The sequence below is a fragment of the Vulpes lagopus genome, chromosome 21 (assembly GCF_018345385.1).
Source record: "Vulpes lagopus strain Blue_001 chromosome 21, ASM1834538v1, whole genome shotgun sequence".
NCBI lineage: Eukaryota > Metazoa > Chordata > Mammalia > Carnivora > Canidae > Vulpes > Vulpes lagopus.
Genome location: NC_054844.1, coordinates 19,371,583 through 19,394,106, shown reverse-complemented (window position 1 = coordinate 19,394,106; position 22,524 = coordinate 19,371,583). Strand labels below are relative to the sequence as shown.

The following is a 22,524-nucleotide window of genomic DNA, read 5'->3' as shown; positions in this document are numbered from 1 at the left end:
TAGTCACATTTTGTCCATCTATGAAATAGATATTTAGGATTTTATGGAGTGGAGTCTGATGAAAAGATTTTTAGCCCTGGCAAAATGTGGGATTATTCTTTTCCGGGTATTATTTAGAGACTTCTAATTATAATGACATTCTGTTTACTTGTATGGAGGTCACTAAAAGGCCAGTCTGGTTGATTTTTATTTTAATTTTTACCAAAGTAATATGTGCACCAACTTGTAAAAGTAAAATTATAGTGGAAAAAAAAGAGTTGTCCCCTGCCCCTTCAACATTGTCCATATTACAGCTTTCCAGGAATAGCCACTTGCAACTCTTTCAGTTCTTTCTTCTATTTGCCTTGATAGTTCTAAGTAAATATTTATACTTTTAGTTGTTAATGTTACATAATATATATTGATTTCCTGCTATAAAATTATATTCACTATTTCCATGTGTATGACTATGTATCTTTTACTACGGAACCATGCTGTTATTCCTTTCTTATATCATTTTTATTTTCCTTGGATTTAATAATTGTTCCTTTTTTATTTGATTCATTTTCTTTTTATATCTCACTAATCATCACCAAACTCTCCACTGGTAGGGGAACATCTCAAAATACTCATACATATCATAGGCTTCATTTTTGTCTTAGAGATACCTCTATGTCACCATCAATTCTCTGCATTCTGAACTAGAATCTCCCTTGGCTTGGTGCATGGCTCCTTCCTTGACATTCTCCTTCACTGTTATCCTTGGGAATTAGATTTACCTCTTTACTCCATTCAGTTAACTTTTATCCTGGATATCATATCTTCTCCTTTCCTTTTTACTCTCATTCCTTTTTGTGGAAAACATGATCTAATAGATTTCTGAAAAAGCGTGTAAGGTAAGTAAAAAAATTTAAGACCTTGAATATCTGAAAATAAACAAATAAAATAAAATAAATAATAAATAAAATTTATTTAATTTATTTAAAATTTAATAATAAAATAAAATTCTGGGTTGGAAATATTTTCCTATGGATTTTGAAGACATCATTCCAAAGTTTTCTAGTTTCCAGTGTTACTATTGAGAATCTTATGCCATTCTAATCCCTGTGACTAGTTTCTTTTCTCTGTGAGCTATTGGGATTTTCTTTTAAACTCTTGAGTCTGGATTCATTGTAACTGTCTTGGTATAAATCCCTTTCTTCCTTTGTGCTAGGTATCTGCAATATGGGCATTTGGAGAAGTTACATGTATTACTTCTTTGATGATGCACCCCTCCTTTTTTCTCTTTCTAGAATCTCCATTGAATTCTGTACATCCTGGATTAAGACTATATATTTCTCATCTTTTTCCTCCAATGTTCTATATCCTTGTCTTCTTGTTACTCTTTGGGAGACATCTTTATCTTCCAAAGCTCTGAATGAACTTCCTACTTTTGCTATCACATTTTTATTTTCAAAATTTTCAAAATTTTTAATTTTCAAACTCTTTTGTTCTTTGAATATATCTTTTTAAGAAACATTTTGTTCATCTTTCAAAACTTCAATGTCTTTTTTCTATCTAAATTTTCTTCATCTATCTTCATTGTCTCTTTTTCCTCTGAGTACACAGTTTTCATTTGTTTTTTGTCTTTGTCTTTACTGTTACAGGCTTTCTCCATATATCTGGTGGGTTTTTGCTATCTATTCATATTTAAGAGAGAGGAATAACAACAATAAGCTAACTTGATTTTTTTTGTATGTGTATAAGGCTTAATTAAATGGAGGACTTCTTTGTAGGGTGATTGTACAGGAACTGGCTATTTTTAGGTGATTCATAACTGCCCATAAACTGAGTTATATAAGGCAGGGATTCTCTAATGTGTTTCTTGGGAGGTGGAAACTTGGCTACCAGCATGTGGGAGTGGGAATTGCACTTTTCGGCATGTATATTTCTTTTAACCTAATAATATCTGCAATTTTTAATATGCCTCAGTGTCTATTTAGTTCCCTGAGCCAAAGGCCATATTCAATTGCAATGGCAGAGGATATCTATAAGGACTTAACTGCTCCTTACATATGCTTTAAATAAGTCCTCTTCTGGGACCATGCATATTCTCAGGTTAGAAGTATCTTGTTTCTTGCCTGAAGTCTTTCAGCTATGTATGGCATGTGTTTAGTTGCTCCCCTACAGGCACTTAATCAGGATTGTGTTTTTTATATCTATGAATTCAGTGATCACTCTGATTTTCACTTTCAAAATCCTATTAAACTCTCTCTTCTTGGCAAATCTTCCCTTTTCTTTACCCACATGGCATTATGCCTTTTCCTTTCTTATTTTAAAATCCATTTACTACCATCTTGCTGATGTGGGGGAATCAATGGACATGGACTGAGTTATTGGGTTTTTAGTAGGTGATTTAAATGAAAAAGATATTTTAATTCTCAGATATTTCTGAAAGGATAAGAGGTTTCAAGGCAAGGAACTTCTACTGTTCTTCTTCTCCTTTCTTTCCCTATCCTATCTTATCCTATTCTATCCTATTCAAGACAATGTCAAGTAACATTCAGCTATTATTGTCATTTCTTTCTACACTCTGCCAAAGGTATTATTCTTTTTTTTTTTTTTCTGAAGCTTCCATATCTCATGGGATCATGGGTGTGGAGACAGAAGCCTATATCCACGGTTCACAGTCAAATTCTATGGATATGACTGAGAAGTTATTCAAGGGGGAATTTATTTTAATCATTTTTATTATGTCCTATAACATAGTAATTAGGACTGGTGATATCCAAGCATAACACTCTTTAGCTCATTTGAAACTCAAAAGGGCAAGTTTTCTTTTCACTTTCTCTTGCATAATAAAAATATAGAAACCAACCCAATGTAATTCCTCAAAGACAGTTGGACATATTTTCATCCATTGTTGCAGCATATAATTTTCTTTCTGAGAAAGGGCATGTGGAGCTCGTGGTAATTTGCCTATGATAAATGGTCACAGTTTATTAACACTTTTGTCTTCATGAGAAAAGAAAAAATCTTTACATTGTGCTGTCATAATGTTTGATATTCTCCTAAGGTCTTTCATTATGATGGGTACATGTTTTGTTTCTCTGAGGGAGTTAATGAACATGTGAAGGAATTATTGTTTGGATTCTTGGAAAGTGGGAGACTGGAGACTTGTGTTGTTTTTTTCCCCCCAAAAAATATTTAATTATGTTTTGTTGAATCTATTATTGTTCTTGTGTTTTGTTCCTTATTCCACAGTAATTATTTCCAGGAAATGATCACCTAATTCTTGGAAAGTGGGAGACTTGTTGTGTTGGTTTTTTCCCCCCAAAAAATATTTAATTATGTTTTGTTGAATCTATTATTTTTCTTGAGTTTTGTTCCTTATTCCACAGTAATTATTTCCAGGAAATGATCACCTAAAAACCACTGAAGGTTGATGTCAGATGATTTAAAAGGTAGATCATCCACATACAGATAATTGAAAACTAGCTATTAAGGAATTGTACACTGACAGTGAGTGGCAAGTTCTTTTTGATGATACTAATTTATGATGATTAGGTGTCAAGATGAAAAGAAATGTCCTTTCTTGGATTTGGAAGTTAGATCTTAATTGAAGTAGGAGTTAATAATCTGCACAATGCTCACATTGTCTTCACTGGCTCCTTAACATCACCATGTTTTCCCTGTGTTCATACAGATATGAATATGAATCTACAGTTTCAGTTTCAGGCAATTTGTCCTCAAACAGTTTCTTGTGTATGGAAAATGGAACCCAGACATTCAGACCAACAGAAGATCCATCAGGTTGTCTACTTCATTGTATTGCTTTCTGTTCAGTGACTTTGTAAATGAACACTTTTTGCTTGGGGCTTTGAATGTTATTAAGTTTGGTTAAGTGTATAAGGTAAATGAACACAAAAAAATTTTTTTCCAGAGATTTTGGAGGAGATCATGGAGGGAAATAGAAATGGCTTATAATTTAAGTGTTATTCCTCTTATATTTGAATATACTTAATAAGATTGCCTTATCTATTCTTTGAAATGGTTGTTTAAAAATAAGTCAAAGACATCCATCCAAGGACCACTTAGAGTTAATTCCACAGAGGAAAACATCTTAGAAAGATAGATTTATGCTGATGATTTATAAATAAGATATAAATAGAAACCAAAATATTTGTGTTATAACACTGATCTTCTATAGCAGATAAAGCAGGAAAGTATGCTGTAACTCTGGTTTACTCTATTCTCTTTCTGCTGAACTAGGAACTGGTCTTTCTGCCTTATTTCTTCCTCTTTACCAGAGACACTAATTTATAGTCTGACACAATAGTGGTGCCTCTTTTGGCTTCCTGCAGTCCCGGCACCAACATGACAGCTTTTGGTCCTTCATATGCTTAAGGGACCTATATAATCTTCTAGTGATGTTTAGTCTGGAAGTGACCCATTGATTTACCTAAGGCCAGAACTTCTCTTCCTCTGAGGGGGACATTTTTATGCTGAATTCGTATCAGTGGGAGTTACACCAGTCCCCAAGGCTAGGAATTTCACTGCTGGCATTGAATCAGAGGAAATCATCAGTTTCAAGGAGTGTAAGAATAGCTGTCTCAGAAACTTTAAGCCAAAGCAACTTCCTGGGGAAACAAACAAACAAAAAAAACCCAGTGACATCAATGGTGGCCTATATTTTCTTCTTGAGCTGACTTTTTCCAAAGACTGACTTAGGTTTTATTTTCTATTTTTCTGTTTAATCTGCATTGTAGTAGATAAATCAAAACTTTCCCAGTCTAGTGAATCTCCTGGATAGTATATTAATTCTTTGATCTCTTGACATTTTAAAGTTTGTTCTGGAATAGGCCTAGAAATTGCCTATGATCTCTTGACACAAATCACTGTGCTCACCATAGAAAAAAAAATGAATACCCAGAAATGGACATTATGATTTTCTAGATGGGAATGACTGAGAGATAGACCTCATAAGATATTCTAGGCCCAGTTGTGCTCAGGAACCTCATATTTGTGGGTACCTGGCAAGATTATGGAGATGAAAATAAGTTGTCACTCACTTTCCTGAAAGCATAACTCCAGAGTGTCTTCCTGGATTGATAGCTATTTAGGCTTAGAACAGAATTGGCTGTTTTCAGACGTCAGCCTATTTTTCACCCTGTCAATTTCCTTTGGCCTAGTCTTTTTTTATTCTACTAAGCAGTGCTGCTCCAAGGATTGGAGTGGATTTCTCTGTTAAAAATTATTTGGTGGTTATAGTATACAGTAGGTTCTATGGAGAAAATATGGTTACTACCCAGTTAAATATTTTTATTTTCTATAAAGTGATTAGAGCTATAGAGAATTCAAACATCTTCAGTGAGATACTTTTTTTTTAAATTAATTTTTATTGGTGTTCAATTTACCAACATACAGAAAAACACCCAGTGCTCATCCCGTCAAGTGTCCACCTCAGTGCCCGTCACCCATTCCCCTCCAACACCCGCCCTCCTCCCCTTCCACCACCCCTAGTTCGTTTCCCCGACTTAGGAGTCTTTATGTTCTGTCTCCCTTCCTGATATTTCCCAACATTTCTTTTCCCTTCCTTTATATTCCCTTTCACTATTATTCATATTCCCCAAATGAATGAGAACATACACTGTTTGTCCTTCTCCGATTGACTTATTTCACTCAGCATAATACCCTCCAGTTCCATCCACGTTGAAGCAAATGGTGGGTATTTGTCGTTTCTAATTGCTGAGTAATATTCCATTGTATACATAGACCACATCTTCTTTATCCATTCATCTTTTGATGGACACCGAGGCTCCTTCCACAGTTTGGCTATTGTGGCCATTGCTGATAGAAACATCAGGGTGCAGGTGTCCCAACGTTTCATTGCATCTGAATCTTTGGGGTAAATCCCCAACAGTGCAATTGCTGGGTCGTAGGGCAGGTCTATTTTTAACTCTTTGAGGAACCTCCACACAGTTTTCCAGAGTGGCTGCACCAGTTCACATTCCCACCAACAGTGTAAGAGGGTTTCCTTTTCTCCGCATCCTCTCCAACATTTGTTGTTACCTGCCTTGTTAATTTTCCCCATTCTCACTGGTGTGAGGTGGTATCTCATTGTGGTTTTGATTTGTATTTCCCTGATGGCAAGTGATGCGGAGCATTTTCTCATGTGCATGTTGGCCATGTCCATGTCTTCCTCTGTGAGATTTCTCTTTATGTCTTTTGCCCATTTCATGATTGGGTTGTTTGTTTCTTTGGTGTTGAGTTTAATAAGTTCTTTATAGATTTTGGAAACTAGCCCTTTATCTGATATGTCATTTGCAAATATCTTCTCCCATTCTGTAGGTTGTCTTTTAGTTTTGTTGACTGTATCCTTTGCTGTGCAAAAGCTTCTTATCTTGATGAGGTCCCAATAGTTCATTTTTGCTTTTGTTTCTTTTGCCTTTGTGGATGTATCTTGCAAGAAGTTACTGTGGCCAAGTTCAAAGAGGGTGTTGCCTGTGTTCTCTTCTATGATTTTGATGGAATCTTGTCTCACATTTAGATCTCTCATCCATTTTGAGTTTATCTTTGTGTATGGTGAAAGAGAGTGGTCCAGTTTCATTCTTCTGCAAGTGGATGTCCAATTTTCCCAGCACCATTTATTGAAGAGACTGTCTTTCTTCCAATGGATAGTCTTTCCTCCTTTATCGAATATTAGTTGACCATACATTTCAGGATCCACTTCTGGGTTCTCTATTCTGTTCCATTGATCTATGTGTCTGTTTTTGTGCCAGGACCACACTGTCTTGATGACCACAGCTTTGTAGTACAACCTGAAATCTGGCATTGTGATGCCCCCAGCTATGGTTTTCTTTTTTAAAATTCCCCTGGCTATTCGGGGTCTTTTCTGATTCCACACAAATCTTAAAATAATTTGTTCTAACTCTCTGAAGAAAGTCCATGGTATTTTGATAGGGATTGCATTAAACGTATAAATTGCCCTGGGTAACATTGACATTTTTACAATATTAATTCTGCCAATCCATGAGCATGGAATATTTTTCCAACTCTTTGTGTCTTCCTCAATTTCTTTAAAAGTGTTCTATAGTTTTTAGGATATAGATCTGTTACCTCTTTGGTTAGGTTTATTCCTAGGTATCTTATGCTTTTGGGTGCAATTGTAAATGGGATTGACTCCTTCATTTCTCTTTCTTCAGTCTCATTGTTAGTGTATAGAAATGCCATTGATTTCTGGGCATTGATTTTGTATCCTGCCACACTACCAAATTGCTGTATGAGTTCTAGCAATCTTGGGGTGGAGGCTTTTGGGTTTTCTATGTAGAGTATCATGTCATCGGCGAAGAGGGAGAGTTTGACTTCTTCTTTGCCAATTGGAATGCCTTTAATGTCTTTTTTTTGTCTGATTGCTGAGGCGAGGACTTCCAGAACTATGTTGAACAGCAGTGGTGAGAGTGGACATCCCTGTCTTGTTCCTGATCTTAGGGGAAAGGCTCCCAGTGCTTCCCCATTGAGAATAATATTTGCTGTGGGCTTTTCGTAGATGGCTTTTAAGATGTCGAGGAATGTTCCCTCTATCCCAACACTCTGAAGGGTTTTGATCAGGAATGGATGCTGTATTTTGTCAAATGCTTTCTCTGCATCTAATGAGAGGATCATATGGTTCTTGGTTTTTCTCTTGCTGATATGATGAATCACATTGATTGTTTTACAAGTGTTGAACCAGCCTTGTGTCCCAGGGATAAATCCTACTTGGTCATGGTGAATAATTTTCTTAATGTGTTGCTGGATCCTATTGGCTAGTATCTTGTTGAGAATTTTTGCATCCATGTTCATCAGGGATATTGGTCTGTAATTCTCCTTTTTGGTGGGGTCTTTGTCTGGTTTCGGAATTAAGGTGATGCTGGCCTCATAGAACAAATTTGGAAGTACTCCATCTCTTTCTATCTTTCTGAACAGCTTTAGTAGAATAGGTATGATTTCTTCTTTAAACTTTGATAGAATTCCCCGGGGAAGCCATCTGGCCCTGGACTCTTGTGTCTTGGGAGGTTTTTGATGACTGCTTCAATTTCCTCCCTGGTTATTGGCCTGTTCAGGTTTTCTATTTCTTCCTGCTCCAGTTTTGGTAGTTTGTGGCTTTCCAGGAATGCGTCCATTTCTTCTAGATTTCCTGATTTATTGGCGTACAGCTGTTCATAATATGTTTTTAAAATCGTTTGTATTTCCTTGGTGTTGGTAGTGATCTCTCCTTTCTCATTCATGATTTTATTAATTTGAGTCTTCTCTCTCTTCTTTTTAATAAGGTTGGCTAATGGTTTATCTATCTTATTAATTCTTTCAAAGAACCAACTCCTGGTTCTGTTGATCTGTTCCACAGTTCTTTTGGTCTCGATATCATTGAGTTCTGCTCGAATTTTAATTAACTGTCTTCTTCTGCTGGGGGTGGGGTCTATTTGTTGCTTTTTCTCTAGTTCCTTTATGTGTAAGGTGAGCTTTTGAATTTGAGATCTTTCCAATTTTTGAATGGATGCTTGTATTGCGATGTATTTCCCCCTCAGGACTGCTTTTGCTGCATCCCAAAGATTTTGAACGGTTGTATCTTCATTCTCATTGGTTTCCATGAATCTTTTTAATTCTTCCTTAATTTCCTGGTTGACCTTTTCATCTTTTAGCAGGATGGTCCTTAACCTCCACGTGTTTGTGGTCCTTCCAAACTTCTTGTTGTGATTAAGTTCTAATTTCAAGGCATTATGGTCTGAGAATATATAGGGGACTATCCCAATCTTTTGGTATCGGTTCAGACCCGATTTGTGACCCAGTATGTGGTCTATTCTGGAGAAAGTTCCATGTGCACTTGAGAAGAATGTGTATTCAGTTGAGTTTGGATGTAAAGTTCTGTAGATATCTGTGAAGTCCATCTGGTCCAGTGTATCATTTAAAGCTCTCGTTTATTTGGATATGTTGTGCTTAGAAGACCTATCGAGGGTAGAAAGAGCTAGATTGAAGTCACCAAATATAAGTGTATTATTATCAAAGTATTTCTTCAGTTTGGTTATTAATTGGTTTAAATATTTGGCAGCTCCCACATTCGGGGCATATATATTGAGGATTGTTAAGTCCTCTTGTTGGATAGATCCTTTGAGTATGAGATAGTGTCCCTCTTCATCTCTCACTATAGTCTTTGGGGTAAATTTTAATTTATCTGATATAAGGATGGCAAACCCTGCTTTCTTTTGAGGACCATTTGAATGGTAAATGGTTCTCCAACCTTTTATTTTCAGGTTGTAGGTGTCCTTCTGTCTAAAATGAGTCTCTTGTAGACAGCAAATAGATGGGTCCTGCTTTTTTATCCAGTCTGAAACCCTGCGCCTTTTGATGGGGTCATTAAGCCCGTTCACGTTCAGAGTTACTATTGACAGATATGAGTTTAGTGTCATCATATCTATTCAGTCCTTGTTCTTGTGGATTGTTCCACTGAACTTCTTCTTAAAGGGGAATTTTAAGAGTCCCCCTTAAAATTTCTTGCAGAGCTGGTTTGGAGGTTACATATTCTTTCAGTTCCTGCCTGTCTTGGAAGCTCTTTATCTCTCCATTTTGAATGAAAGCCTTGCTGGATAGAGTATTCTTGGTTGCATGTTCTTCTCATTTAGGACCCTGAATATATCCTGCCAGCCCTTTCTGGCCTGCCAGGTCTCTGTGGAGAGGTCTGCTGTTACCCTAATATTCCTCCCCATAAAAGTCAGGGACTTTTGTTCTCTTGCTGCTTTAAGAATCTTCTCCTTATCTTTGGAATTTGCAAGCTTCACTATTAAATGTCGAGGTGTTGAACGGTTTTTGTTGATTTTAGGGGGGGATCTCTCTATTTCCTGGATCTGAATGCCTGTTTCCCTTCCCAGATTCGGAAAGTTTTCAGCTAGGATTTGTTCAAATACATATTCTGGCCCTCTGTCCCTTTCCGCGCCCTCAGGAACCCCAATTAAACGTAGGTTTTTCTTCCTCAGGCTATCATTTATTTCCCTTAATCTATCCTCATGGTCTTTTAATTGCCTGTCTCTTTTTTCCTCAGTTTCCCTCTTTGCCATCAACTTGTCTTCTATGTCACTCACTCGTTCTTCCACCTCGTCAAGCCTCGTCGTTAGGACTTCTAGCTTGGATTGCATCTCATTTAATTGATTTTTAATTTCTGCCTGATTGGATCTAAATTCTGCAGTCATGAAGTCTCTTGAGTCCTTTATGGTTTTTTCTAGAGCCACCAGTAGCTGTAAAAGAGTGCTTCTGAATTGGCTTTCTGACATTGAATTGTAATCCAGATTTTGTAACTCTGTGGGAGAGAGGACTGTTTCTGATTCTTTTTTTTGAGGTGAGGTTTTCCTTCTAGTCATTTTGCTCAGTGCAGACTGGCCAAAAACAAGTTGTATTGGGAAAAGGAGAAAAAGAGAGGGAAGGAAAGAAAAGAGAAAAAGAAAAAAGAGAAAGAAGAAAAAAAAAGGGGAAAAAGAGAAGAAAAAGAAAAAGAAAGAAATGAGAAAAAAGAAAAAAAAGGGGTGGGGTGGGGTGGGGGAAGCAATCCGAAATCAAGAAGAAAGAAAAAAAAAGCACAAAACAAAACAAAACAAAAAAAACAAACAAACAAACAAAAAAAACAAAACCAAAAAAACAAAAACAAAAAAAAACACGGGGGATTATCTTCCGATTCTGTATACTTTAAGTCCCTTGACTTCCCCTGGAACTGGTCCGTCTCGCTGGTCTTCTGGGGGAGGGGCCTGCTGTGCTGATTCTCAGGTGTTAGCACTTGGGGGAGCTGCTCTGCCCCTGCCTGGTGCAGGGCTCAGTGGGGGTTGTTCACCCCGTGAGGCCCCGGGAGGAAGCCACAGTGCGGGGGCAGCTCTGGGACCCTGGAGTCAGCTCCCGCAGTAGCTCCGGGGCTCTCCGTCTGCAGGGCCTGGGGGCTCCCGGGCGGGGCCGCTGATCTGCTCACCTCCAGGCAGGAGCGTCCTTGCTGTCCTGGGCCCTCCCGGCCTCTGCCTGTCCCGGGGGGAGGCCGGATCCTGGGCTGTGTCCCGGCGCCCTGTGCTACGGGGCCTGCGCTGTTGGATTCGCGCTCCCGCCCCGCAGCCCCCTCCGCGGAGCCGCCGCCCGAGCCCCTCCGAGCTGCTCCGGGTCCCGCCGAGCGCTGCAGCCCTTAGGGAGCTCGGCGCACTCTCCGGGGCGCAGTTCCTCTGTTACTGTCCCAGGGAGCCCGAGGGCGTCCCCGCCTTTCTGGGGATCCTGCTCCAATTCCCCGGGAGGCCTTTCCGCGGGGAAGGTTGGTGCAGCTCCTGCTTCTCCGGGACGGGGCTCTCCTGTCCTGGGGACACTCGCCCCGGCCTCAGCCCGGCTCCTCGCGGGCCCCTCCCCCTTGGAGGCCTTTTGTGTCTTTATCCCTTTTTCCCCGTCTTCCTACCTGATAGAAGCGCGAACTCTTCTCACTGTAGCGTTCCAGCTGGTCTCTCTTTAAATCTCAGGCCGAATTCGTAGATTTCCAGGATGATTGGATGGTTTTCTAGGTAATTTGTTGAGGACAGGTGACCTGGGGACCCTGCTCTGCCGCCATCTTGCCCCCTTCAGTGAGATTCTTATTTTAATATTACATGATCAATTCTAAGAAGAGATATTTATGTTTGTTTGGTTTTTTTCTCCTCCCTAAATAAGTATAAAAGTGGGATACCTCTCATAGCAGATAGCTGGGTCCAGTAGTTGCTGGTAAACTATCTCTCTGGAGGGAAAAAGTTCTGGTTTTAGTGTTTGTCGATTTCTGTAGTATAAATACTGCCGTCAAACTACCAATGTGTTGCCATTAAGCACTAAATTGAAAAGAGATGTGTATACTGCACATCTATCCCAACCCAGTATATAAGTAGCTCCAGCATACCACTTATATTTGGCCATATCTAAGTACTCTGTCAGAAAATACAAATGAGATGTCTCAATGATTTATTGCTAACATAGTAGTACAAATCATTGACACACACCATGCCACATAAGAACTGTGAAATGTGTACAAAAAAATCTAGAATTAAGTATTACTGATACTTTACTACCAAACCACTAATACAATATCTTTTTTTCTTTTAATACAGAGTGTGTGAAAGAAGTTAAATCATTAATGTGGATATATGTACTAGTAGGAAATATTATACGTGGAATTGGTGAAACTCCCATCATGCCTTTGGGGATTTCCTACATAGAAGATTTTGCCAAATCTGAAAACTCTCCTTTATATATTGGTGAGTTTGAAAATATGCTTTAGCCTCTTTTCAGGAAAGGAAGTTCCCTAAGGATGGATATCAATTATTTGGGCTCCATGTTTTCTAGAATGATGAGCAGAGTACCTTGGCACAGATGGCCATCAATAAAAGTTTACTGAATTGAGCTAAATCCAAATAAGCCACTTTGTTAACTCTGCATTTTGCTATTAAAGATACCACCAATATAGCACCTCCAGAGTTCTCATGAGTCATCCATTTCTTTGGCACCACTCTATGTCAAGTCTATTAAATGATTTCCAATGTTTTCTTTAAACTGTCCCTTATAGAATATAAAGGAAGGGAAAAGAACTGTTGGGAAATATCAGGAAGGGAGACAGAACATAAAGACTCCTAACTCTGGGAAACGAACTAGGGGTGGTGGAAGGGGAGGAGGGCGGGTGTTGGAGGGGAATGGGTGACGGGCACTGAGGTGGACACTTGACGGGATGAGCACTGGGTGTTTTTTTGTATGTTGGTAAATTGAACACCAATAAAAATTAATTTAAAAAAAACTGTCCCTTATATTCAAAATCTTTCTCATCATTCTCGTTACTTCTATTTTTGTTCATATCTTTATTACTTCATCTGTAGATTATTATGACATCTTCATTGGTCATAATATTACTAGCATTTTCTTTCAATTTCTTATAAACATTCTTGCAGTATAATTTTTCTCAAACATTGTATTAATCATGTCCTCTCTACCATATCAATAAAATATACTAGCTCTTTCTTTACTAAATCTGGTCTCTCCACTTATTACTCAATCTATATAGTTTCTTCACAATCTCTACATGATAGTCAAGCTTTTCCAGATTCTTCGCTAGTATCTGGTTTGTACTTTATGTTTCTTGAAATTTCCTTTTCTAAAATCCATCATTGTCACATCCCACAATAACTAACTTCAGATTCACCTTCTTATGTTATCTTCCAATCTCCTAAGCATTCTTAATTTATTATGAATAACTTATTTATATTCTTTAGTTGTTCCATCTTTTGTTATTTATAAGCATATAACTTTTAGTTCAGGACATTTTGCTATTAATGTAGATATATCTTTTAAGAACCAGAAATGTCAAAGAGAGTGAAAGAAGATCTGAATACAGTTACACATAATCATGATAGATCAAATGTTTAGAGATTCTTACCCCATGTAACCTTTGGCACTTTTGATGACTCAGACTTTGCAATAAGCCTTTTTGGTGTTTTCCTTTTTGGTCCTTTCAAATCCTTTCACATATTTATCTCGAAAGAATACAAATGCTTGCCTGAAATACGTCAGTGAACATCTTGTTATAATCTGTATTTCTTTATTCAATATATACTAGGGTATATAAAATATGGAAATAACAATGTTAATCTCTTTACATACCAAGAGAAATTAGACAGCCCATGTAAGGTTTAGTATATAAATAGCTACATAATTATAAATGAACCAAATTTGATAAATACTTGTTTGTAATTAAATTTGAAAAGAATTAGACTTAAAAATGAAATAAAAAATTGTAAATGTGTATATAATTAAATAACTATAAATCAATAATCTGTACAATGAAAGAAAATAGTTCCATGTATGGCTTTGAAGTTTAGGAGAGAACATAAAACCTAGAAGTGAATTTTGAGAATCATATAGAGAAAAAAAAAAGAAATTTAAAGGGTGAAAGGAGTTTGCGAGGGGAAGCTATGTATATAGTGAGAGATCTTAGGTTAAAATACTAGGGAATACTTTTAGTTATTGAGTAGAATTGGAAGAAGAAAAGTCAAAGGAGTAGTCACAAGGGGAAACTTAAACAATAAATGCATAATTTTGTGAAAGTATTAGAAGAAAATGTCAAAAGAAGAGCTAGCCCGCAATTTCAAAAAACATAGAGTTAGGAGAATGGAGGCTGGAAAAGGACACCAATTAAGTGGCAAAAAGAATACTGGTGTTACTTGCAAATGGTTTGAGAAGAATTGGGTAGATTTGAGTAGATTCAGGAAGTAGTGAGGGTGTAAACGCAGAGTGGAGGGAAAGGAAAGAAAGCAGGGGTAGATGAGAGATACTGTGATCAGTGATTAGGGGAGACTGAACAAGCACAAGAAAAGGCAAGTTAGTAAGATCTCAGAGAAGATAGAAAGGGTTGAGGTCAAGAAGTCAGGTGTGTGTATGGGTGGTGGCTAGCCTATGAAACTGTAGAATACATATTTTGAAGTAAGGAGGAACAAGCTGAAAGAGCTCATGTCTGGGTTTTCAGCAGCGGGGACAGCTCACTTCCAATTCACAGTTGTAGATAAGCCATGAGCTCACTGATAATGAAATTACAGATGAGTAAGAAGCTGTGAGGGCAGAGGGGATTGATGAGTATGGAAGACAAGAATGTGGAGGATAATAAAGGAAATCATAATGAAAGAAGACAAGTATCAGTAACAGTGAGGACTAAGCCAGAGGAGGTTTTGAGTCAGAGATGTGGGAGTGAAGGCTTTCTGAGGAATGTGCCATGGGAAATTTATCATAACATAGTGTTGCTTTAGAACTCCTCCAAAAATGTGCCTATGGAAAACAGCAAAAGAATCTTGCTCTGTGTTGTAGTTTTGTCAACAGCATGATCCCTGCCTATGCTGCTACAGCAGATTTTACCTCTGATTCATCATACAAGAGAATTTGAAGGCCCAGAGAAACTGGTTTTATATTTTGAGGTTCTTTTTCCACGTTAACAGAAACAAACTTGCTACTTATATGTATGTCAGCTTAATTTTCTTACAATTGAAAATTTAAGGCAAACAGATCTGAGGCAAAAACAATGCAGTCTTCAGACTCTTCTGGAATTAGGACACTTTATGTGGGTATATAACTATACTATAACTTTATATCTTCGTTTATTTTTAGGGTTTGTAGAAACAGGAGCTATCATTGGTCCTTTGATTGGACTTCTGTTAGCGTCATTCTGTGCAAATGTTTATGTTGATACTGGATCTGTGAACACAGGTAATTCAATAAAATTTATTTACAGTGTCTAGAATACACAAAGTACTTTCATTTATGTAACCACAATTAGTTCTTGCCTTTTTGCCCTTCAGTGGATAGGCTAATTCCAGTTTTCAGGTGTACAAACTGAAGTAAAGAAGTTTAGATAATTTTTCAAATATTTCACACCAGTGAGCAGGAAAACAAGTTAAAATGCTGATCTTTTGACTCAAAATCCAGTGCTCTTTCTTTTTCCTTTTTTTCTTAAGATTTTATTTATTCATGAGAGACACAGGCAGAGGGAAAAGCAAGCTCCATGCAGGGAGCCTGACGTGGGACTCGATTCCGGGTCTCCAGGATCACACCCTGGGCTGAAAGAGGCACTAAACCTCTGAGCCCCCTGGCTGCCCAATAAATATCTATTTATAAATTCATTACAAGATAGGATGGATAACCAAAATAATTTATTGGTAGGCGATATTGTAATATCACATATTGTCAGGCAAATTTAATGAATGTCTAAATTGTATATAAATTTGGTACTTGGATAAAACCTGAGAACTGTAATATTAATAATTTTCTATAGTTAATGCAGGAAATAGTGGCAAGCTAATAAAAATGTGTATATTTCTTTACAGATGATCTGACCATAACTCCCACTGATACTCGTTGGGTTGGTGCATGGTGGTTTGGCTTTTTGATTTGTGCAGGAGTGAATGTGCTCACTGCCATTCCTTTTTTCTTTTTGCCCAAAACGCTTCCAAAGGAAGGACTAAAGAATAACGCAGACATCATTAAAAATGACAAAGAAGAGAAACAAAGAGAAGCGGTCAAGAAGGAAAAGGATGGAATCACTAAAGGCAAATATAAAAATTCTAAATGCTATATAATTTGCCTTTTGTTTTTTATAGATATGTCTATATTTTAGTTAACACTATATCATGCTAGGGTGCATTAAGACAGTCAGTAGTCAATAATGTCAGTAGTCCATAGTGCCTAGCCCAACTCTTCCTGTGCTACTATTGAAATAAGTGATACAATAGCCAAACTGTGGAAGGAGCCTCTGTGTCCATCAAAAGATGAATGGATAAAGAAGCTGTGGTCTATGTATACAATGGAATATTACTCAGCCATTAGAATCGACAAATACCCACCATTTGCTTCAACGTGGATGGAACTGGAGGGTATTATGCTGAGTGCAGTAAGTCAATCGGAGAAGAAGAAATATTATATGGTCTCATTCATTTGGGGAATATAAAAATTAGTGAAAGGGAATAAAGGGAAAGGAGAGAAAATGAGTGAAAATATTAGTGAGGGTGACAAAACATGAGAGACACCCAACTCTGGGAAATGAACAAGGGGTAGTGGAAGGGGAGGTGGGCAGGGGGTTGAGGTGACTGGGTGATGGGCACCGAGGGGGGCACTTGACGGGATGAGCACTGGGTGTTATGCTATATGTTGGCAAATTGAAATCCAGTAAAAATTTTTAAAAAATAAACCCAAACATAAACGAGAAACTAACTAACTAAATAAATAAATAAATAAATAAATAAATATTTAATGCAATGCCTATCAAAAAAAGAAAAAGAAAAGAAGTGATATAATTTGGAAGCCAAATTATCTGTGATCAATGTGTATATAAAGTTTTATGTCAATTCAGACACTAAATAAATAAATTCCCCTTTGCCTTAAAAAAAAATCTGTTTTATAGAGAACATAAATCTAATTTTTAAAAACCCAAACCAAGAACAAAAGAAGGAAAAATATACACTATTTCAAATAAATGTATAGTTCTGAAACAAACAAAAAAAATGTTAGCTTAACTGTGAGCTTCCTGGAAGTTAAGGCAGAAAAAGAAAACATGATAGGTCACATAAATCTCTATATTTGATAGAGAGAAGAATAATAATTCTTTTTTTAAGAATAATAATTTTTTTTAAGAATAATAATTCTTAAAGAGAAAATGTTCTCCAAGTAACACATTGTGAAAAAAAGAAAAATTTATCATATGATGTATAATGCAGGCAATATTGAATCACACAGTAGTTTCCCAGCAAGTGCTAGTGAATATTTTCTAGAACAAGGCTGTTTTTTTTTTCTTTTGGATACACCTTCAGTAAAAGCTAAAAGAATAATTTACAGAAAGTGTTTCTGTACTAAGCTAAGATAGTCTATTTAATGTTCAAGAACACTGATTCTCAAACTTGGCCATATATTGGAGTTCCTGGGAAATTTAAAAAATTACCAATGCCCAGAAGCTCTGTAGTATTCGCAGGAGGTCTGATTTAATTAATATGAGGTATGGCCTGGTCCTTGGAATTCTTAAAGAGTATTCATTTACTAGGTGAAGAGGGTTTCAGTCTCCTTATCTGTAAAATGAGGAAATAATAGTAGTAATTGTTATAGAGTTGTTTTGTGAGGATAAAAGGAGTTCCGGCACATATTAACTATTGGTACTGCTATTGGTATTGCTGTTATTATTGTTGATATTGATACTTCTACCATTGTTCATAAATTATAATACCAGTTTGCACAGAATTTTTATAGTGGTTGAAGTGGATGTGTACACGTTCACTTAAACTACTATTAAATATAATAATTCTCGGATCATTAGAAGCTAATTCAGAACCTTTAAAATTCTCAGTAGTTGTGATTATAGTAACAATTCTTTTTGAAAGGTTGATATGGACTTATAGAAGATTTTAACATATAATATTGTTTGTGTTCTGCAAGATCAATTTTCAAGACTAGGAAAGAGCAGAGCTTAGTATGAGACATACAGAAAAGAGATTTGAATTACTGAGACTCATCTACTAGAATAGAGATGTCAACAAACATGGACAACCTGTAAAGATCCGAAGTGGTCTAAACAACTTTCCTCCTGCCATGTACTTTATTTGTAAATATGAATTCTATAGCTAAAATAGGTTTCTTTGCATTAAGCTATGCTTCTTTCTCTCTCAATTTGTTTATTTATGATTCTTTGGATTTTAGGCAGTTTATTGAGCAAAAAGTACAAATAAGTAAGGAAATCAAGACAAAAAATGTGAAGATAGGAAAAATGAAAAGTAATTATAAATGAGACTTTGACCCCAAAATGGCAGCAGGGTGACCTGGAACATTTGCAAGAGATGGGACACAAATTTGGCTCTGAGCTGTGTCAGTCCACATCAACAGAGGAAAGTTTGCATTATATAATTTATGTAGCCTTTAGTATGTACCAAAAAAATCAAGATCTCAGAGAGTAGAACCTGGGGTTTCATTGTGTATCTAGTGTGAACCATTGACAGGACCTAAATATTGTTCTGAAGAAGTAAAAAATACCCAGTACTTGAGAAAGTTATATACCATGAATTCCCACATATATCTTCATTTTAAATGGTCAAGAATGATAATATCAATATTTGAGTGTGAACTTTATCAAGTAGATCTCCTTCTAAACTTTAAAAAACAGAACAAGCATCTTTCATTCTATTTGATCTCTAGAGAAGAGAGGATATTAATGGAAGGAAAAAGAGAAGGAAAAAAAGGAACTGGTGTGAATACAGACAATATTTTGGTCATATTATAATTTTTCCTTAAAACACAATAACAACTTAGTGATGGTAAGACTATTGTGCTCTGCTCCCTACCCAGTCAGCTGCATTACTGGCTTGCAGAAGGTACAAAAACGGTATAACTTTAGCTTTCAAGAGGTAACACAGCAAAGCAAAGCAAAAGCCAGTATGTGTAGGATAAACAGAAAAAATATAATTTGCAGGGGAGGTTGATGTTTTAGAAAAAGTTGATCTTAAAATGCAAAACCAAGCTAGTTTAACACACACTTTTTCATTTCAGATTTTTTACCGTTCATGAAAAGTCTTTTATGCAACCCAATTTACATGCTTTTCATACTAATAAGCATTGTACAGTTTAATGCATTTGTTAATATGTTCACCTTCATGCCTAAATATCTGGAACAGCAATATGGAAAATCAGCTTCAGAGGCAATCTTTCTAATTGGTATGTTTATTCTTCTCTATATCAGTAGTCCACTTTTTTTTTTAACCACGAAATGGTGAACAGTGTGATGATGGGTCTAGGAAGTTCTTAAATTGAAATATGTGGAGATGTTTCTGTCTCTGGTACATTTCCGCCTTCCATTCTCCAGGGAAATCAACAAAGGGTAGGGAAGGAAAGAGGCCAGGAAATCCTGGCTTTTTTTTCTCTTCTGCTCTCTCTCTACTCAAAATATTTGTGGAAATCTTGAGGAATGTAAAAATTAGAGATAATTTTCAGATAGGCAACCCGTTAATGTAAAAAGGGAAACAAGGATAACTCATTAGTAGGAGTCTGAGTTTTACTCATTTAACTCCAGTTTATGAATTCGATGTCTCTCCTAAGTTCCTTGGGCCCCCTGGCGGTTTGAGGTGTCTTTGCAGCCCAAGCATTCTGATTTTCCTGTGAACACATTGACTACAGAGGTGCTCTTCCTCCTTGGGTTTCTACTGAGATCTTTTTACGGCTTTGAAAAGTGAATATCCCACACTGTCTGCAACCACATCACCTAGAGTGCTTGTTGAAAGTTCAGATACCTGATACTCATTTCAGAATTCTTAATAACTAGAGTGGGTATAAACAACTGCAAAATCATATTAATCATAAACTACTGGTCAACTTTGGCTTGTCACTCCTACCTGAACAATTAGAAAAAGATACAGATCACAAATCTCTGCATACAAGAAATTTACGACCTACTACAACTAATTAAATGAAGGATAGTGATAACAGTCTTCAAAATATACTTGACATTGAGAGGCATTTAAAAATCTCTCTGAAGTAATATATAACTCAGCAGAGATAAAATTCACCTTTCTTCACTGTGCGTTAGACCTAAATGATTTCTTATGTAAGACATATTAAATAAAGTTAAGATCATATTTGTTCTTTTGCTAAACCACTTTGTAAACAACATTTCATTTATATCTCTAGGTATTTATAACTTACCTCCAATATGCATTGGATATATAGCTGGTGGTTTAATTATGAAGAAGTTCAAGATTACTGTCAAACAAGCTGCCCACATAGGATGCTGGTTATCTTTAATTGAATATCTTCTCCATTTTTTGTGTTTTCTCATGATCTGTGATAATACTTCAGTTGCTGGCATAACCACCACTTATAAAGGGTATGTTGTTTCCTAATGAATGTCATACATTTAGAACAGTTAATAACATATCTTATTCAAAGGTTACCCATGACCAGATCATTTGCTAATTGGAATTAATAACAACAATCCATGGTCTTTCTTTATCTTTCCTCCATCTGTCAGTTATAAGCCTATCCCTACCGGCTCTAGGCTTATTAAAGAGATTCGTAACATATCATAGGGTTAGTGAGTTTATGACTGCACGTGTGTGTGTGTGTGTGTGTGTGTGTGTGTGTTTGTCTTTATAATATCCTAGTGGATATTAAAATGGACATCAAAGAAACTACTGATAGTTTTAGGTTGTATCGGGATATGTTATCCATATATTTTGGACTCTCATAAATGGGTGAAATTAATTAACTATATAGTCTCAATCATCTTTATATGTTTCCACAATGGGCCTAAGCCCAACATAACTGAATCCTAGCACATAATATGTTAATTCACATGTAAATTCATACATTTCATTTGTCTAGTTAGGTCTCTATCATTAAATAGTTTTAGATTTGTATTTGAGGGTTATCTGAATTTATAGAAAGATTATGCATAGTAACATTTTCTCTTGACTTGATAATACACATCCTAACAGATGTGAGGTGATATCTCATTGTGGCTTTGATTTTTATTTCTCTGATCGGTGAAATTGAGAAACTTTTAATTTACTTATTGGCCATTTGCATGTCTTCTTTGGAAAATTATCTATTTAGTTCCTCTGCCCATTTTAACACTTGATCTTAGCCAAAAGGCTGAGAAATTATCCTCTGCCCATTTAAAAATCAGATTGTTTGCTTTTTTGTTATTGAGTTTTATTCATTTTTTATTTATTTTGGGTATTAATTCCTTATCATATATATGATTTGTAGATATTTGCTCCCATCCCATAGGGTGTATTTTCATTTTGTTCATGATTTTCATTGCTGTCCAGAAGCTTTTTAGTTCATGTAGTTCCATTTGTTTATGTTTGCTTTTGTTATTTGTGATTTTTGGTGTCCAATCCAAAAAATCCTTGCCAAGACTAATAAGGAAATCACCTGCTATATTTTCTTCTAGGAATTTTGTGGTTTCAGGTCTTTTTTTTAAAGATTTATTTATTTATTTATGATAGACATAGAGAGGCAGAGACACAGGCAGAGGGAGAAGCAGGCTCCACGCCAGGAACCTGATGTGGGACTCAATCTCACGACTACAGAATCGCGCCTTGGACCAAAGGCAGGCGCTAAACCGCTGAGCCACCCAGGGAACCTGTGGTTTCAGGTCTTAAATTTAAGTCTTTAATCCATCTGACTTTATTTTTTTGGGTAAGATGTAAGATAGGAGTCTAGTTTCATTCTTTTGCATGTGGCTGTCCAATTTCCCAACACCATTTATGAAAAGAGTATCCTTTCCCCACAGTAAATTCTTAGCTGGTTTATTGTAAATTAATTCACCATACATACATGGTTTATCTGGGTTCTCTATTCTCTTCCATAATCTTGGTGACTCTTTTTTATGCTAATACTATACTGTTTTGATTACTATTGTTTTGTAAAATAGTTTGAAATCAGGAAGAGTGATACCTCCTGCTTTGCTCTTAAGATTGCTTTGCTATTTTTTTGTGGTTCCATGCACATTTTAGACTTGTTTTTCTACGTCTATGAAAAATGCCATTGGAATCTGTTTAGCAAATTTAATAAATCTGTAGATTGCCTTGGGTACCAAGGAAATTTTAGCAATATTAATTCTTCCAATCCTTGAGCATGCAATATCTTTCTATTTATTTGTGACCTCTTCGATTTCTTTCACCAATATCTTACAGTTTTCAGTGTATATATTTGCACATCCTTGGCTAAATTTATTTATTTTTATTCTTTTGATGCAATTATCAAAAATTTCTCTTCTAATAGTTTGTTGTTAGTGTGTAGAAACAGAATTGATTTTTGTATACTGATTTTCTATCCTGCAACTTTACTGGATTATAATTCTAACTATTTTTTGTGGAGTCTTTAGGGTTTTCTATACATATTTATGTCACCTAAAAATAGAGGTAATTTCACTTCTTCATTTCTGCTTCAAATGCCTTTTATTTTTTTGTCTTGCCTAATAGCTCTGGCTAGGACTGGACTTCTTGAATAAAAGTGGATAGAGTAGATATTCTTATGCTG

General features: G+C 36.3%; 2 protein-coding genes across 13 annotated transcripts in view; one reads left to right on the top strand and one right to left on the bottom strand.

Moving 5' to 3' along the window:
• SLCO1A2 (solute carrier organic anion transporter family member 1A2) overlaps positions 1–22,524 on the top strand; it is a 120,033-nt gene that overhangs the window by 75,756 nt on the left and 21,753 nt on the right. For 10 of the 12 annotated variants that reach the window (XM_041736271.1, XM_041736276.1, XM_041736275.1 and 7 more), the window contains 6 exons: positions 3,665–3,771; positions 12,084–12,230; positions 15,118–15,216; positions 15,834–16,055; positions 19,033–19,197; positions 20,167–20,362. In XM_041736271.1, the coding sequence (XP_041592205.1) occupies positions 3,665–3,771; positions 12,084–12,230; positions 15,118–15,216; positions 15,834–16,055; positions 19,033–19,197; positions 20,167–20,362 (936 nt within the window). The remainder of the gene's footprint in view (positions 1–3,664; positions 3,772–12,083; positions 12,231–15,117; positions 15,217–15,833; positions 16,056–19,032; positions 19,198–20,166; positions 20,363–22,524) is intronic. The other 2 variants (XM_041736273.1, XM_041736279.1) reach the window with 2 other exon arrangements.
• Positions 1–22,524, bottom strand: part of LOC121480029 (islet amyloid polypeptide) — a 98,483-nt gene that overhangs the window by 60,779 nt on the left and 15,180 nt on the right. Inside the window, exons 3-4 of the mRNA XM_041736280.1 lie at positions 20,182–20,374; positions 13,400–13,519 (exon numbers count right to left, since the gene is read on the bottom strand). The gene's annotated coding sequence lies outside the window, so the exon portion shown is untranslated. The remainder of the gene's footprint in view (positions 1–13,399; positions 13,520–20,181; positions 20,375–22,524) is intronic.